This window comes from Protopterus annectens, chromosome 1.part1 (assembly GCF_019279795.1).
Source record: "Protopterus annectens isolate FY-2018-M chromosome 1.part1, PAN1.0, whole genome shotgun sequence".
Lineage (NCBI taxonomy): Eukaryota > Metazoa > Chordata > Ceratodontiformes > Protopteridae > Protopterus > Protopterus annectens.
Window position 1 is genome coordinate 1227012465 of NC_056726.1, and position 18735 is coordinate 1227031199.

The following is an 18735-nucleotide window of genomic DNA, read 5'->3' on the forward strand; positions in this document are numbered from 1 at the left end:
ATGTTTGAACACGTAATAATCGACCCCTAAATGTCGAACCGGTGGAATGTCAAACGATTCAGTGGAGATCTCCGAACAGTGCGGACATGGAAGTTTTCCATTGTCTGCATTGTACTGCAGTCTCTGAGTTGGTATATTTAAGTAGCGGGGGGGTGTGGGGGTACAGGGAGGCTTACCCCCCCTGCTTAGAACATTTTTATGGTTTGGGTGTTTTTATGGGATATTTTTGCCATTCAACATTACAGCGTTTTGACATTTAGGGGTCGATTTATTACGTGTTCGAACATTTCACTGTTCGATCACGTAATATAAATGCGAAAACTTCACGTCTTTATGTGTTTACATAATCACATTTTTATCAGATTCCAAACACAATATGCATATCTACTGATAAGAGAGTGTTTAGCTTGCATTCATCTGAGACGAATCATCCCCCATAAGAGAAATGAATGAAGTTCATTGTGTTCACATTAACATGCAGTCTAAACTAGGCAAGAACTCAGTAACTAGTCTACAGTAAAAACATCTGTATCTGGCAGGAATGGTTTCACCATACTGTCACTGCAGTTCCCCTGATTCAGCTAGCAATAGCCTGCAAGAATCTAACAGCTCATATAGTTTCCCTTTATATCTTCAGGATACAGATTACTGTTATGCTTTCAAGATGTTAAGTTTAGCCAGTGAGGCCTAAAACAAGTAAATCTATCTCCAGATGTTCATCATGTTTCACTGTTGCAGTCATTACATTTGGGTTATCCGCCGGCAGGCAACCCGCAGTCGGCCCGAGTTCCAAAGTCTTGGTCCGGCGTCAGTTGCGGTCACCTCTTCCCTGACGTCGGTGCGCCAGGGGTATAAAAGATGCAACCGACGCCATTTTCTTCAGTCTTTCTTGTCGCGCGGTGCCCGAAGCAAAAGCAGTTTGCAAGTGCTGGTCGGCCGACTCCTGAGATTTTTGAAATTCGGTTTCAGAACCAAAGTCTTCAATAAAGCTAAGGACCCCGTTGGGGAAACTTTTTCTTGCTCCAGACCGATGTCAGTAAAAGTTAATAATTGTATTTCTTGTGGGAAGCAAATACCTCATAAGGACTTTCACTCTTACTGTATTCCTTGCCTAGGCCCTGACCATGATGTTACTAGTTGTCTGTTTTGTGCTAGATTCAACAAACGCACTATTAAACGTCGGTCTGATTTTGCTTTACATTATTTTGGCCGAAGGTTTAATTACATAATGCCGTCGGAACAACTGACGACCGGAATTTATAAAAAAACGCAAAGACAAAAGGACAGGCATCCGAGGTCCAAAACCAATGACGGAGCCTCTTCTAGGCCAGTCGCCAGTTCGCCGGTTCTCAGTGAGGTGCTTTCACAGCCCCTGACACCCACTACCTCAGAGCCACAGGCCCTATCCGACAGCCACGTGGAGACACCGAGACCTGTGGAAACTCAAGGTATTGGGCCTATGGAAACTATTCCCTCAGATGGGTCTGGAGCCGCTGAGCAGGCATCTGCTTCTGAGGGTGTTTTCAGACCTTCACAGCTTACAATTAAGCCCACTACAGCAGCCAAGGCAAAGTTAAAATCACCATTAAAGACAAAGAAGCAAGTACAGCATTCTACTTAACAGTCAACCATGCCAAAGAAACAGATACTTAAAATGGCCGAAGACCTAATTACTTTAATCAGGGGTTCCCATCCCCCTCCTAACAAAAAGCCTGGGCAAGACACTGACTATGATTCCTCTGACCAGGTTTCTATTTCCTCTGATTCCTCTTCTGACCAGGGATACTTTCTCCCTCCCTATGAGGACTCTGATGCAGAAGAGACTATACCTTCAGCCACTCCGCTTGAGGATTATTCTTTTGGGGAAACCCTGCACACCATGAGGGAGCATTTCCATTGGGAGAGCCAGGCTTATTCAGAATCCAATAAAAGGCTCAGAGACTTGGCTCAGCACCGGCCCCTGGCTATTCCTCCTGTGCTTGATATTGTTGATGATGTTTTTTCCTGAATCCAGTCTGACTCCTGATTCTTTACCCCCTGCACCAGTCAAGCCAGACAGGTACTACAGGGTCCCTGACTCTCACAAATTTCTTTACAAAAACTCTGCTGCAGATCCAGAAACAATTTCTCAGGGTCCTAAAGGGGTTAAGGCTTCCACTGCTAAAAATCCTGTCCCCTCGGATAGAGATTCCAGAGCTCTGGACAAATGGTGGAAAAAGTTTACACTTCTGCTACTTTAGCTGTAAGGGCTTTAAATTGCCAATTTCACATGCTTAAATATCAACAGTATCTCATGTCATTGTTAAAGCAGAAAATGGTTTCAATCTCAGAAAGTCCTGACAGTAAGGAAATGCAGGATTTATTGTATGCAGCTGAACAAGTGGGAAAGCATACTTTACAATGTGGTTTTGATTCATTAGAGGCTTCTTGTAGAGCTGCAGTTACAGGCTCTGTTATTCGAAGACATGTTTGGTTGAAAGAACAAAGTTTACCTGACCATGTTAAAGTTAAATTATCGGATGCTACACTACAGCATGATACTTTGTTTGGTGTTAAGGCAGAAGAGGTGTTAAAGAAAATGGAGGATAAAGCAAAATCAATGCAGACAGTAAAGGATTTCTTACAGGTTCAACCACCCAGGTTTAGCAGAAACTGGCCTTCAAAAAATTGGTCCTTTCCAATGTCAGACAGGCGTCTGTATCTGTCTCTTTGTGACCTAAGAGGCAGATCTCAGCCCCAAGGCTCCTACAGACCTAAACAATGGGGTGCTTCAGCCCTGAAAGGAGGGGAAGACAAATCACAACCTTATAGGAAACGGTCCCAATGACTTCCCCCTACAGATGTCAAGTACTTACCTTTTGGCAGCACCCCTAGGGGGAAAGCTAACACTTTTCTCAAAAAATTGGCACATAATCACCCAGGACAAATGGGTACTGAATATTGTTTCTCAAGGTTACAGGTTCCACTTTCACACACTTCCAAAATCAAGAGATATGCCAGACCTGCCACAGAACCAATGGGCAGAGGCGCAAAAACAAATTGCTGCTCTCATGGACATGGGAGCTATTCAAAGAGTACCACAGCCAGAACAGGGGCAAGGATTTTACTCAAGACTTTTCTTAGTACCCAGAAAGGACAAAGCCTGGAGACCAATACTGGACCTGTCGATCCTAAATACCTTCTTGGATGTTCCAAAATTCAAAATGTTAACACTACAGCAGCTTCAACCCATGCTGGGCAAGAAGGCTTGGCTAGTTACTTTGGACCTCAAGGAGGCATATCTGCATGTCCCAATCAGACAAACTTGCAGAAGATACCTCAGATTCATAGCAGGCTCAGTGCATTACCAATTTTCTGCACTGCCCTTTGGCTTATCTACTGCGCCCAGGATCTTCACAAAATGCCTGGCACCAGTAATTGCGTTTTGCAGACAAAAAGGAATTCAAATATATCCCTACTTGGACAACTGCCTTATTCAAGCAGAGAGCAAAGACATTCTACTAAAGCATCTGGCATTTGTAAAAAGATTACTAATTTGTCTAGGGTACACAGTAAATGAAAAGAAATCAAAACTTGGCCCTCTCAAGAGATAATATTCCTGGTTGCAAGCTTGAATACAACTGCCCAGATGGCTTATCTCACACCAGACAAACAAAGGCAACTGACTTAATACTTTCAACTGATGGCAGCAAAGATCCAGCTCCCTGCAAGTAAAATTCTGCAGGCCCTGGACTTCATGGCGTCCTGCATTTTACTAATTCCATATGAGGAAACTACAGTGGTATCTAAAAAGGGTTTGGACTTAACATTGTCACAGCCTGGAGACAATCATATCCTTGCCTACAACAGGAGTTTCAGTGGTGGTCCCAGACCTGTCACTACAACAAGGGACAGCCTTTCACCTTACCCACAGCCAGGCAGACAGTAACAATGGATGCATCGGATTATGCCTGGGGGGCACATATGGCAGGGAAATGTATTCAGGGCATGTGGCCCAAGGAACAAATGCATCTTCACATCAATCAGAAAGAGATGCTAGCAGTACAGAATGCCCTGACAGCTTTCAAGGGCCTACTACATCCAGGGCAACTACTAATAAAGACCGACAATACCACAGTTATGTGGTACATAAACGAGCAAGGGGGCACACATTCCTACCCCCTATGCAGGCAAGCCATGACCTTGTGGAACATCAGGTACATCTGCAGGCACAATTCATGCCAGGAACAAAATAATACACTGGCAGACGAACTAAGCAGAAATCTCTTGGACCCTCACGAATGGAAATTAAATCCACAGGTGTTCAGCATGATAACAAGGAAATGGGGACGCCCAGACAACGATCTTTTTGCCTCCCCTCACAATTGCCAACTACAGAAATTCTGCACAAGAACTTATCACTCTCAAGCATGGAAAGTGGATGCTCCATCATTCAGCTGGAAAGCTCTGACAGTCTGTGCCTTCCCACCAATGCCTCTTCTTACCAAAGTGCTCCTAAAAGTCAGACAAGAAAAACCAAAAATGATCCTGATTACCCCAGACTGGCCACGCCAGCACTGGCACCCAATCCTAAAGAGCTGGTCTCAGGGCCCAGCTTGGCCTTTACCTCAAATTCCTCATCTTCTGACTCAACAAAACAATCAGATTCTGCACAGTCAACTCAGAACCTTAAATCTGGCAGCATGGCAGATAATGTAGCCACTCAGACTGCACCTCTCTCTAAAGTTGTTATGGATGTCATTTTAGAAACCAGGAGGTGCAGCACTAGGAAATCTTATGCAGAAAAATGGAAGAGATTCTGTGCTTGGAACCAGGCACAAGGGCTCGACTCGCTTGTTCCAAATATACCTCAGATTTTACAATACTTAACTGAGATGCTGGACAAAGGCCTATCTTTCTCATCAATTAAAATCCGTGCCTCTGCCATTTCAGCTCATTACAATACGGAACCTCCTATTTTTTCACATCCTCTACTAAAACAGTACCTCAGAGGGGCAAAAACATAAGACCCCCAAGGAGAGCACCAGTACCAACTTGGGATCTCAATTTTGTTTTAGAAAAACTCACACTGCCTCCTTTTGAACCAGCCAGCACAGCTGATATAAAATTTGTATCCTGGAAAACTGCTCTGCTCCTAGCAATAACTTCAGCAAGAAGAGTATCAGAGTTAGACATTAATGGCTGTGGAACCTTTCATCATTTTTCACCAGGGCAGGTTTTCTCTCAGGACAAATCCAAGATTCATGCCAAAAGTAGTTTCCAATGTGGCCCTGAAACAAACCATTCATTTACCAACTTTCTACCCAAATCCCCATAATAAAGGGGAGAGACGTCTGCACACTTTGGATATACACAGACGGCTACGATTCTTCTTGGACAAAACAAAAGCTTTCAGAAAAACTGAGCAATTGTTTGTAGCCTATGCTGCAAGTTCACAAGGAAAACCTATCACAAAGCAGACAATTTCAAAATGGATAGGACACTGCATCCACTTTTGTTATGCAGAGCATGGCAAATCAGTGCCTAAGGTCATTAGGCCACATTCTACCAGAGCAACAGCCACTTCAGCAGCCTTTCTCAGAGGAGTACCAACCGAAGACATTTTAGAAGCTGCAACCTGGAGCTCGGTTCACACTTTCACCAAGCACTACCACTTGCCTCTCTACTCTAAATCCAGAGCAGGCTTTGCCACTGCAGTCCTGCAGGGCCTGGTAGCTTCTCCAAATCCAATATAGACCCAGCCGCCCAACCTCAGCTTTGGGATTCAACCCAAGTGTAATGACTGCAACAGTGAAACACGATGGACATAGTACATTTGTGTACCTACCATAAATGTAGATGTTCGAGTGTATTCACTGTTGCAGTCCAGGTTACCCACCCAGCATTCCACTTTACTTTGCTGGGACTTCTTTGTACTTCTCAACTCTATACAACCTATGTGGTGTATTTGCTTGTAGATGAAGGAAATGTTTATATTAGTACATGCATACTTTTTGCCATAATTTTATTTTTCCAGCCTTCCTATCTGGGGGCACCTGACATCTGGGGCAAGAAAAACTGAAGAAAATGGCGTTTGTTGCATCTTTTATACCCCTGGCACACTGACGTCAGGGAAGAGGCGACAGCAACCAACGCCAGACCAAGACTTTGGAACTCAGGCCGACTGCGGGTAGCCTGCCGGCGGATAACCCAAGTGTAATGACTGCAACAGTGAATACACTCGAACATCTACATTTATGGTAGGTACACAACTGTACATTTCTGTTTTACACCAGCAGTTAACATAAAGTTCTTCTTTTTTGTGTGAACTATAGTGAGGTTTCACCCGTGACAAAAAGTTCAAAAGATACCAGGAGGCAAAAATTCTAAGAACTTTTACAATGGCACATAGCAGACATGACAAAAACATAAATGTAGAAAGTTAAACATAATCCCCTAACCTGAACTTCTAGGTGAACTCTAAAAAGCAAATTCACGATTGATTGATTAATTATTTGATTTGATCTAAAATGATATCATGCCTTAATGCAGGCAGTAAGGTTGGCATGTATCAGCAGCTGACTATTATAGATCCTGCCAAAAGGCAACATAAGCTTGATTATACAGACACTGCATAGCTCTCAACCTTCCATCTCCAGAGTGTGCAACACTACCTCTTATAATGTGGAACAGATGATGGGTGACTGTTACTAACTACTTCAGTTAGGAAGCTTACGTAATGGTTAAAAATGTGTTACTTTATACTTGGTAAGTCATCAGAATAACTTTTCTGTGATGCAGCATTACTCATTGTGGATATCAGTTTAAAAAATTCTTAACACTGAAATTGTGACTCTCTTTCAATGTGGAACATGGGCTTATCAAGACTCCATTCATAATGAGGTACAGTACACTTGTGAGGCATGATTTTACATTTTTGGAACAACTTTCAGTAGTAGCTCAGTGAGTAGCCATGCCATCTCAGAGTTCTTGGGTTACATGTTCTGACTCTGAGTTTTATCCATGTGGTCTGATTTCATTTTTTTTCTGCCTAATAGTACTTTGCATTTGGTGCTTTATTCATAGGTTCATAGGTGTGTACTAGGCTAATGACTCTGGAGCCTTTACAAGCCTAGCCTATAGGATTACCCTGGCATTGTGCCACACGACCTTAGTTCCCAGTGCCTCTGTCGAGTAGAGCCACTGGAGTGATCCCCGGGGTGAATTTTCTATTTCCCATCCATTTATCAAGATTTCTCTTGAAGAGGGCCAGTGAGGTGCTCATTTTGACATGTATGGGAAGTCTATTCCATAGCATGGGCAGTCTCTGGGTTATGAACCCGGCCCTCCAGCATGTTCTGTTAATTGTGGTAATGAGGTTGAGGTCTCTGGAGTGTGTGGTGCGGAGGGATTGGGATTTCTTTAGATGTAGCATTTCTAACAGAACTGGGTTAGACATGGCTTTGTAAGTCAAACAGAGATCGCCTCTAAGTAGGGGATATGAGACAGAGAATAGTTGGGAGTTTTTTTGAGACTGTCCATATAGGACAAGTGTTTAAGGCCTAGAATCCTCTTTATGAGGTACTTTTGCAGCCTCTCCAGTTGTTGCAGGTGCCTAATGAGGTACATTCCAAATGGGGCATTGTACTTGATGAATGGCCTAATGAGGGAAGAGTAGAGGGATTCAATAACCTCTTTCTTCCTGGATGCAAAACCCTTAGTAATGAGATGTGCCACATAGGACTTTCTCACCACAGAGGCAATATGGTGTTCAAAAGAGAGGTTGCTGTCAATCTGTGTTCCTAAATCTCTTATAATACCTTCTGTGTTCAGTGGACTACCATCAATGTGGTAATTTCATGGGAACCGGGTTTTTCCCAAAGGGGATTACACATTTTTTGGCATTGAGCTTAAGGCCATGATTCTGACACCAGTCGTTTGTCTCAGTGAGGCCTTTCTGTAGGATGTCAACATCACTGGGGAGTTAATAATAGCTCCCAACTTGCAATTGTCTGCAAACTTTGTCAGCCAGAGTCCCTTCGTGTTGACCTGGACTTCAGGGAAGTAGATACCAAACAGGAGAGGAACCATGACTGAACCCTGTGGGACTCAACACGTGACCGATCTGCAGTCTGACTTGGAGTCAGCTACTTTCACACTGTGGGTTCTATCTGTGAGCCAGTTTGCAGCCCACCTAGTGATATAGGGGTTGATACCTAGCTTGGTGAGTTTTTCTACGATTCCTAAGTGGGGAATGGTATCAAAGGCTTTAGCCAGATCGAGGTAGGTGGTATGAACCACCTTACCATCATCCACAGCTCTGGCGACTGATTCAAGGAAGGTCGACCAGGTTAAGCCGGCATGATCTATCCTTCACAAAACCAAACTGTGGGATCCAGAGTTTGGAGATTCTCTGTATCCTTGTTTATTAGGTCTATGATGATGCATTCCATAGCTTTGCACATCAGGCTAATGGGGCGATAGTTCCTAGGGTCTGTAGTCGCTCCTCCTTTGTGGAGACAGTGCGCCATTTGGTAGGGACAAAGCCTGAGGTGAGGCTGTGATTGAACAGGGCACACAGGTGAGGTGCCAATTCACTCTGTAGTTCATGTAGAACACAGCCAGGGATATTGTCAGGTCCCGTAGAAGCTGTATTCTTGGCCATGTACAGTGCTGTTTTAACCTGTGCAGCAGTAATACTGGGTGCCTGTCAATCTACTGGTATTGTGATTGGTCCTTTTGTTGAGGGAGAGAGGGTTAGAGTTGGCACTGAATCTGTCAGCCGATATATTGGCAATATCTGTTGGCTCGGAATAGGAAGTACCATTGTGCGGTAGCTCAGAGCAAATCTAGGTATTGCTGTGGAGATTCTTTATATAACTATGGAAGGCCTTGTGGTTGTCTTTACTATCTGCTGCAATTCTGTTTTCATAGCTAGCTTTAGAGGATTTGATGAGGTATCTCAACTTTTTGTTGAGGCTGATAAGGGAGTTTTTCCAGTCTTGGGACTTCACCTAATTCTGCATCAGTTTCCTCCTTCTTTTGTAGAGTTTGTTTATAGCAGGGGACCACCAGATTGGCTTCCTTTTTTTGGAGGAGAGTGTCTTGGTTCTATTGGGTATGGTGAGATCCATGCATTTGTGTATGTGTTTGTACAGTGCATTGGTGTATGATTCGGTGGTCATGCAACTATTCTACATTTACATGGGTGCCGTGAAGTTAGTCACCTCTGTTTTTAGTAGCCCAAAGTTAGCTTTGGAGAAGTTTTGCATGGTGGTTACCTTTGCGGGGCGGGGGGGATGTGGATTTCCAAGGTGATTAGTTTGTGGTCTGATCTAACCAGGGGGGAGTTGACTAATGGTGTAGAGCAACAGTCACCCATGTTAGTAATGACCAGGCCAAGAATGTTGCTACCTCTAGTGGGGGTAAGAAAGAGCTAGTCCAGGGCATTGGAATTAATGAATTCCAGGAAACGTTGGGCAAGTGTACTGGTACATGAGTAGTTTTCCCAGTTAATGAAGGGGTAGTTGAAGTCACCCAGTATGAGAGTGTTAGGTTGGACCCTAATATTCTCTAGGGTGCTTAGGAATGTGGAGTGTCAGTCTTGGGACATGGTTGGGGACCTGTAGCAGGCTACGACCTAAATCGCTGTCTTACCCAATATTAGCTGCACCTGAAGTATCTCTGATGTGTTATGTTGGGCTACCAGTCTGGAGGTGTGCGCATACCTTATGAATATGGAAACACCACCACCTTTGGAGCTTCGGTCCACGTTCTGGGGCCGAAAGGTGTGGAATGAGTTCTAGCCTGGCAATGCAGGGGTGCTTTCTGCTGCCTTGAACCAGGTCTCTGTTACTGCACAAATGCAGATGTTCTCCATTTTAAGGAGTGCTTCGAGCAAGTGCATTTTCAGATTTAGACTTCTAGCATTGAGCAGCATGACCCTCAGATTGCATTTGTTTGCAGCTGTTATGGTGGTAATTTGGTCTTTGGAACACAGCCAAAAATAGGCACTCTAGGGGTGGCAAGATCCTTGGTCAGTATCTGGAAGCCCAGGGGTGACAGATGCAGGCCATCTCTGGCAAAGCATCATGGTCTGTCAATCATGTCATCCCAGGCAGACAGATACTGGATCCCCTTAAAATTACACCAGAAACCTAGCCAATTGTTGAAATCGGTCATTTTCTGCTTGTACAGTGGTATCATTCTGGGTGATGGTAGGAGGCTGCTCAGGGCTAGGGTCTTACTTGCCCAGCTACATAATCCAAGAGCTCATCCATGTCTCATGTAGTCCAGGGAGGTATGCCTCAGGTCATTCACACCCACATGTACAATGATAGTCATATTTGTATCTGCTGTTGAGGAACCTGAGTGCGTGCATTATGTGGCGTATCCTGGCACCTGACAAGTAACTGACTGTTACTTTTTCATTATTCATCCTAGTGATTGGGACATCAGTGTGCCTCACTATCGAGTCACCTATGACCAGTGTGTTGGGATTGCTGTTTTGCCTTATGGGCTTTGGTTGAGTGGCGCACTGTTTAGGAGAGTTATGTGTCTCGTGATTACTGTTGTGTTGTGGTGGTTGAGTGTGTTTCTGCCTTGGAGGTCTCTGCTGTTTGGGTAGATTTTTATTGATAGCCTCCGCAAAGGTGGGCGTATGGTTTGTGTTTTTATGTGAAGGCAGTGCTGTTGTGTGTTCTGGAGGGCTATGTGTTCCATGTGGTGTGGTGAAAGTGTTGACCTTCTCTTCTTGATCAGCTATCCCGGTCTTGGCTGGAGAGTGCGTGGCTACCGGTTTGGATATATAAGTGCATCTCTCACAAGTCTGAATGTTGGCAGGTAAGAGGAGAGTGTTGTCAGTGTACATGAGGCAGTTGCTACATTGCCTCAGGATGCCTAAGTTCACCAAGTTATAGGAGAAAGCACAGGGAACTGACCTTTAGACATGCCTGGAGGGGTGGGCATTAACAATAAATACTGGAGCTGTTTCCTTGTAGAACGTTTTGTGCTTTAGTATTGTAGCACTTTTTTGTGTGCTACAATAATTGCTACAAGAAATCTGTTAAGTGCTAGACTAATAAGCTTGTAAAAGTGCAGGAGAGGAGAGAACTAGCAGATCTAAGGGAAAAATTGAAGAGCAGACTTGAAGCTTACAAACAGTCCTGGATACAGCAAATCTGTATCTGGACAAGACTAGTTACAGGAAAGGTGCGAAACAAGAGCAAATGTGGGCTTTTAAACCATAGAGTTGAAAGAGACTGAAATCCTGCCCAAACGTCCAATAAACTACAATTTCTGCCTCCTCTTGTAAGTAGATAGGCTACCTAGTGCTTACCACTCCTGCTGATGAGCTAGAAGCCTTCCATCCAACACAGAAAGGCTGGGGGGGGGGGGGAGGCTCAGAAGCATACAGACAGTCCTGGATACAGCAAGTCTGTATCTGGACTAGCCTAGTAACAGGAAAGGCGGGAAACAAGTTTGCAACAGTTTACTTTTTGTAGCCCATAGTCCGATTGGTAGGTAAGCTACAGTCTACAGAACAGTGTGTTCCAGTTAAACGGTAAAATGTGACAGCTGCTGAGAAGTTCCTTTGGGGCATATAGTGTAGCCACCGGCACAAAGGAACATAGTATTTTAAGGGTCCCAGAGGCTAGGGTGTTTTGTATGTCTCTATTACCTAAATACAGTAGGCAGCTGTAAACGGATTACAGTTTTCTGTTTTTAATGGTTACTTTCCCCTTTAATAAGAACAGTAAGTTACACGTTTCTCATTGGATAGTTCTGTCACATCACTGTAGCAGGTGATTGCTCCTTATATGCTAATTCTGTAAAATCATAACGTGCAAGTTCAGTGAGCCCTACGATTATGTTTTCATGAAGCATGTTTTTCTTTTCCTGTTCAGAGGTAGTCCGTATAGAGCAAGTCTGAGCTTGTAAATGTGCTTGCTGCTGCCCCTGAAATAAATGTACTAGAGGGAATTATTCACATGTGCTCAGTTCATTTCATGCTTCACCTTAAGCAATGCCTAAAAAGCCTTCCCAGTTTGTAAACACGTCATTAAAAGTGTGGAAAGCTAGAGGAACACAGCTGAAATTGTACTTGTACTTGTTTTTCCTAAAACTTAAAAAAAAAATTAATAATAAAAAAGGTTTTAAAGCCATGCATACCAGTGTTTAAGATCTGAATGGAGCAGAGCTGCATGTAAAAAATCTGGACATTCTCCAAAAGTCTGTACAGTTGATAAGTATGAATAGGTGTACAGGTATTGATGTAAGTAATACCAATCTAATTCTTGACTATCATTTCATAGCTAAGCAAGCACAGACTGTTTGAGAACCTGACTTTCTAAGAATAACAATGAAAAAAAATAATTATATTTGAAATTAAGACCCAGTAAAGGACAAGGCTATGAAAATTAATTCTGGGCATTTTTCAGTGCGGACAAACACATGTCCATACATCTAGCAGGCTTACCACTTTCCCAGTTGATGATATCACCTACACTTTTCCAGAACAGTTTGTGTTAAATGCAGAGTTTCATGTTTTGTAAAAGTGCTCTTTTTTTTTTTTTTTTTTTTTTTTTTTTTTTTTTTTTTTTTTAGGAATGGTCCTTACAGAGTCCTCACAGGCAGTATCCCACCTTTCAGTTCACTGTAGCCAGCTGTAATTTCTCTATCTTTTAAGTTTTGTTTTCCCCATAGATTCCATCTTGGATTTCCGACTCAGTGAGGTGTTGCAGTACATCAATCAATTCACTTTGTCTAAGCAAGCAGTTATTTATTAAGGATAGCCGTTCGTTCTCCATCCAAAACAAACAAGACTTGTAACAGTTTGCTAGAAATTGGCTGGCAAAATATGCTCTTCTGGTCACTCTGAGATTCAGAATGTTGTTGCGTTAATACACTGAGCACTGACTGAACCAGCATGCATTTTCCAAACACTAATGTCTATGAAACTCTTATGTCTGGTATTAGGGTCTGTAAACAAAAAAAAAAATAGGAGGGACAGGGAACAAAACAGAATCAGGGCCATTCTGTAATGTATCATAGACAGTTGGAGGTATGCCGCAGCATGTACTGTGTGTGTGTGTGTGTGTGTGTGTGTGTGTGTGTGTGTGTGTGGTACATGTCCATAAGAAATTTTTCATCAGTACAATTAATTCATAGGTAGGTACACATCAACCGACAGAAGAAAAAAAAATAAGTTGATGTAGTAAATAATGAACACAGTCACAAACTGCCAAACACACACACAGATGAAGCTAAATTTCAAAACCGCAAAAACCACCACATTGTTTGATATTAAAAACAGATAAGTTTTAATTCAACATTAAAAACAAATACGTGCTTTAGTCTTTCACAGCTACCCAGACTTCCTTAGATTAATGCAGATAGAAAACACGAGTAATAGGTCCACAAACTAAGATGAAAACCTCCACGCCAAAGGATCCAAAAAATCCAAAATTTTTTTGGATCCTTTGGCGTGGAGGTTTTCATCTTAGATTAATGCAGAATATAGCAATATTCCACAATTTTAAAATTTATTTCAATCACATGATCACTCTCCGCTCACAAATATAAAGGCACAACATAATAAATTCATTATTTCTAACTTCCATTACTTAAAACTAGATCCACATATGACAGCCATTTAAATTTTTATAAACAGTCTTCACAAATACACAAAGTATATATGATATACCAAAAAATATACCGGATGAAATGATTCATCGTGCATATGATTTTAGTTGTAGCAAACAAGTTATAGACGAGATTTCATTTAGTCCGTGCTGAAATAAAACATATCCATTTTTAATATCGAAAAAAGGTGGTGGTTTTAGTGGTTTTGAAATTTGGCTGTAACTCTGTTTGTGTAGAAGTCGATTTGTAGTAAACACCCAAAGAGCAGACCTACAATATTCACTCCCAGCACCTAGCCTTGGTTTCAACCAACTCACAAAGCAGACATTATGAAATGCTGAGCCCATCTTAAACACATGGGACATGCTGGTGATGTGCAGTGACGTGATGCTAACATTATGAAGAAGATTGTGAATAAAGAAAAAAATCTTGATTTGAAGGGGCCACTTGGGAATTTGTGGCACCACATTATATTTGCCTAAAAACCAGGAAATTCAGAGAAATTCAGTACGGTTGAGAGGTCTTCTCACATTATTTCCTGCCATCTAAAATGACAGAGTTAAAATTACTGTGGTTTCTTTAGGGGTGAGAGCATATATGATGAGAGGAATACAGACAGCACTAAGCATAACCTTAAAGAACAGGCAAATGTTTTGAGAAAGAATATAGTGGGCAGATAAGCAGACAACAAATGCACTTTCTAATATAAGTTGCAAATTCAGACTCTTGTTTTGTATTTGCAGTGTCATTCTGTATGCCTTAGATTTTTTTTTTAACTAAGGGCCTTCCCCACAGTTGCTAAAATAGGAACCCAACGCATAAGGAGACAAGGACATCATATGGTTTTAAAGTCTTTATCTGTAATTTTGTGGAAAACCGGTGCAATACACAGAAGTACTGAGGATAAAAAGGGCAAGAAAGACTGCTTTCTAGTGATATAGCATGCCTTCTCTGTTCCTTTACCTCTGTGTGCTCTAAATCCAGTCACTGTGGGTAGCAGTTAAAGCCCAAGTTCATGGGCCGTCATATATTCCCCACGTTAGATCATTGAGCTGGATTACTGTGGCTTTTTTGGTTCTAGTAAGAATAGTCAGTAGCATCTGGTCTAGGATGCAACTAGATGAAATAAACAAATCAAAGCCTCAACCAGGCAATTTCTCACCTTCATTAAAACCCTCCCACACCTCCCTTAATTAATATATTAACTCCACAGTTGTTCAACAACTGTGGAGAAATTTGAAAATCCAAAAACTTTGAATCACTGCAGGCATGCACACTTTTCGTGTGCTGCCAGTAGTTTCCAGTGAGAAAAAGGGAGGAGTGGCTTCTTATGGAACTGTAGTAAATAAGTAGCAGTCTAATTCACTTTACACCGGACCACATGGAGGGCAATTGAAGCCTGGTCCCAGTCTTCATGTTACTTAGGTGGCCTTGTTAGCAGAACTCGGTATAAGCATAATGTGTTAAGTACAGTGGTTTAATGGTTAAGATTACTGCCTTCCAGCTCCACAGTTTGGGATTCTGCCCTGACCTTCAGTTACTGGTTGTGCGGAGGTCTGCATCTGCTCCCTGTGTCCACATAGCTTCTCTTCCCAAATATTTAAAACAAGCAGAATAATTAGCTGCATTAACCTTTCCACAAATGCTACATTTACTCATGCCCCTATAGCGTGGCTCTTGGGTGAAAAGGGGTATGAGGACTACTTATCTTACACATTAACAAATTAATGCATTAAATTAAAACCCAGAATTAATGCTTGTGCAGTATCTAAACTGAGTTTAAGATTCTGCAGTAATGTTGTCATGGCCAGGATGCTCTAGCATCAGTGAAACCCAGTGCAGCCTTGTAGGTAGTGCAAAATGTTTAGTTTTTGTTTGAATATTTGGGTGCAAGAACATGATCCTGTAGTAATATTATGGATTAGGCATCGGAAATGCAGTAACCATTTAAATTGTACTATTTTCTGAGTTATTGTCATCTTGTTGCTCTAAATACCTTTTGCTGTTTCCCATTCATCTGAATCTTCCTTACAAACCCAGTTACCCTTCCAGGCTGTCCCTACGGAATGATTCACACTGACCACTGCACTCTTCAGCATGAAACAGTGCTTAGTTGGCTTCTTCAGTAGCAGAGAAGTCAAGCATGCCTTCATTTTGTTGCTGTTTTCTTGTTTGCTTGTGATTGTATTCTTGGAAAAGTCCTGAAAGTAAACTGTATATATTCTAGCCAGATATCTCTCCTGTACTCTTGCTAACCTGTTGCACATCTCCACAAGGTAGCATCATCTTATCCTCTGTCTACAACTTTCCTGCCACCCAGCTATTACAAGAGAAGAAGAGTGTAGTTGATTTGGGTCCTTTTTTCTTAAGTTAAACTGTTCAACAGAGGTTGCTCCTTTGTCCTCCAGGATTTAAGTCTCTGATCCACATTGTAGGTATTTGGCATGCGTGCAAAGAGTGGCCATTTGACTCTCAACCTTTTGTGCCTTTGGTTTGGTTTTTGATTAGTATTGTTAAGAAAATGTTAATTCCTTTAATAAGCAGTTACTCAGTTTGTTAGAGCAGTTTGTACCCTAATAGATAAGGCACTGGTATCCTAAGCCAGGGACAGAGTCCCATCATGGCTTGTATAATTTTCAGTGCTGGCATTTGGCACAGATGGTTAGAAGTATCTGTGGTACAGGGTTTGAGTCTGTCAGCCCTTGTTTACAAGTTGTATGACCTTGAACAAGTCTTTTAACCAGAGAGTGATGGGGTGAAACTGGGAAATTGGGCTTGGACCCTCAATGGTCCTCTGGACTGCAAGCCTTGTAACTAACTATAAAAATAAAATACCACAGAGAATGGATTCTTGCCTGTTTTCCCTGCAATTAATGTGCTGTTGTGTTTTTACAATGGTAGTGTAAGAGGATGGAGAATATTTGGATAACTGAAACAAAATTTTAGCTGTATGCTGCAACCAGATCCACTAGCAGTCCTGTATGCATGAACTGTACTGTAGTCAGCAGGGTTAAGTATGAGCATGCATGGAGCTGCCTAGAAAATTTTGCAGGTTTCTAAGCTTTTTAAATAGTGCTTGCAAAAGTAAATGGATATTTTTTATGTGATGACAGCATGAGTGAGTCTTGGTATATTTATATATGGTATGTATTTGGGGTGTGTGTGTGTGTGTGGGGGGGTTCTTGCTTTTTTTCATTTTAAAATAAGTAATGCATCATATTCTTTTCTTTTATTGTATTGCAGTCACAAAGCATGTCAGTTCTTCCGCTCAGCCTCCCGAAGACCAAGAACAACTTGATAGCAAATGGAGTTTTAAATATACCTCTCACAAGGCAAGCTTTGCAGAGCAGCCATCAATTAAAAGGAGCTCAAGAAAACAGATTTTTTCAGTGGATAAATGTGTTATGCCGAAAGCTAAAAGTGGAGATAGTCTGAAAATAAATGCACAAAGCTTGACTCCTGAATCTAATGCATGCAGGAAGAGATCTTCAGGATGTTTGATTGTTGCTGAACATCAAAGTATTAAAATTAGTGCTAAACCATTTCAGTGTACAGAATGTGAAAAGAGTTTCTACCATAAACAGCGTCTTTTTAGACATCAGCTTACTCATACAGCTAAGAGGCACTTTGAATGTTTTGGCCTTGGAAAGAGTCAAAAAATTGAACTGAATAAACAATACTCAGACCACAGTAAGATGTATAAAAGTGCAAATTCTGAAAATCTATCTTCAAATGACAGACCTCAGCAGATTCTCTCTGAGGACAAGCCTTACAAGTGTGCTGATTGTGGAAGGTCTTACAAACATAAACCGCATCTTGTCAGACATGCACTGAATCATACAGGTGTAAGGCCTCATAAATGTGAAGAATGTGGGAAGTCCTATATACGGAAAGATCAACTTTTACACCACCACCAAGTACATTTAGACAAAAAACCATTTAAATGCACCTTATGTGAAAAAGGGTTTTCACATAAATGGACCTTGATAGCCCATCAGAAGTTACATAAGGGAGACAGTGCATTTAATTGCACTGATTGTGGAAAGAGTTTTTTACGGAAGCAGTCACTTTTGGAGCATCAGTTGTTGCATGCTGAAGTATATCCATATGTGTGTGTCAAGTGTGGGAAGAGTTTTGTCAACAATCGACGCCTTGTGAGACATGAGCTTATTCACACAGAAATGAAACCCTATAAATGTACTGAATGTGAAAGGAGTTTCAGATACAGGCCACATCTTACTAGGCATCAGGCAATTCACACTATAAAGCCTTTTGCATGTGAGGAGTGTGGAAAGAGTTTTAGAAGAAGGTATGAATTTCTGAGCCATCATTCTGTACACACAGGAGAAAGACCTTTTGAATGTTCAAAGTGCTGGAGAAGTTTCCCAGACAAGGCTCTTGTCTTTAAACATGAGAAGATCCACAGCCAGGACAGTAATATAAAGTGTACTGATTGTGGGAAGACTTTTGCATGTAATGCACATTTTGCTGAACATCAGCTACTCCATAGAAATAATAAATGATTGTATCAAATGTTTTGCATTTAAATTGTGCCTAAAACCATTGGGGTCCAGATAGAGAGCTGGTAAATCAGCAAGCGGGGTCCAGATAGAGAGCTGGTAAATCAGCAAGCAAAGGACAGTAGTATTGCTGGAATTCATCCTTAATTCTTGGTGAGTACCTTTACGAGGTCAACCCTGTTTTTCACAAACTCTCACCAAGATGACACTAATACATAGATGTATTTTATATAGCATATATCATAGATTATTTTATTTAACATTTGTTTACTGAGAAAGTCCGACTAGGAACGAGACAATTTTCAATGGAGGCCTGGGGAGAAACACTTCAGGCACTTTTATGTATGGTCTTTGTAAGTAGGTTATAAAATAAAAAGGATAGCTGGGTGCACAAGTCCCAGGGTAAGAGTCCCCAGTCCTGGTAGGCTCACTGGTGCAATGAATGGGAAGAAATGACAGTGTAGAGTCTTCAAGACACAAACATTCCTACAGTGGGGCTAGTCTATGCTCAAGGGGAGGATGCCCCCCCCCCACAAAAACTGATGGGCCAAAAAAGATACATAAAGATGATAGGACTATTGAGGATAAGAAA

At 41.9% G+C, this 18735-nt stretch overlaps 1 protein-coding gene across 2 annotated transcripts in view; it reads left to right on the forward strand.

Annotated features, from left to right (window-relative positions):
* Positions 1 to 18156, forward strand: part of LOC122809467 (gastrula zinc finger protein XlCGF57.1-like) — a 203599-nt gene extending 185443 nt beyond the window's left edge. For both annotated transcript variants that reach the window (XM_044081004.1, XM_044081013.1), the window contains one exon: positions 16867 to 18156. In XM_044081004.1, coding sequence (XP_043936939.1) covers positions 16867 to 18146 — 1280 coding nt within the window. In that variant the 3' untranslated portion in view covers positions 18147 to 18156. The remainder of the gene's footprint in view (positions 1 to 16866) is intronic.
* Positions 18157 to 18735: the final 579 nt, after the last annotated feature.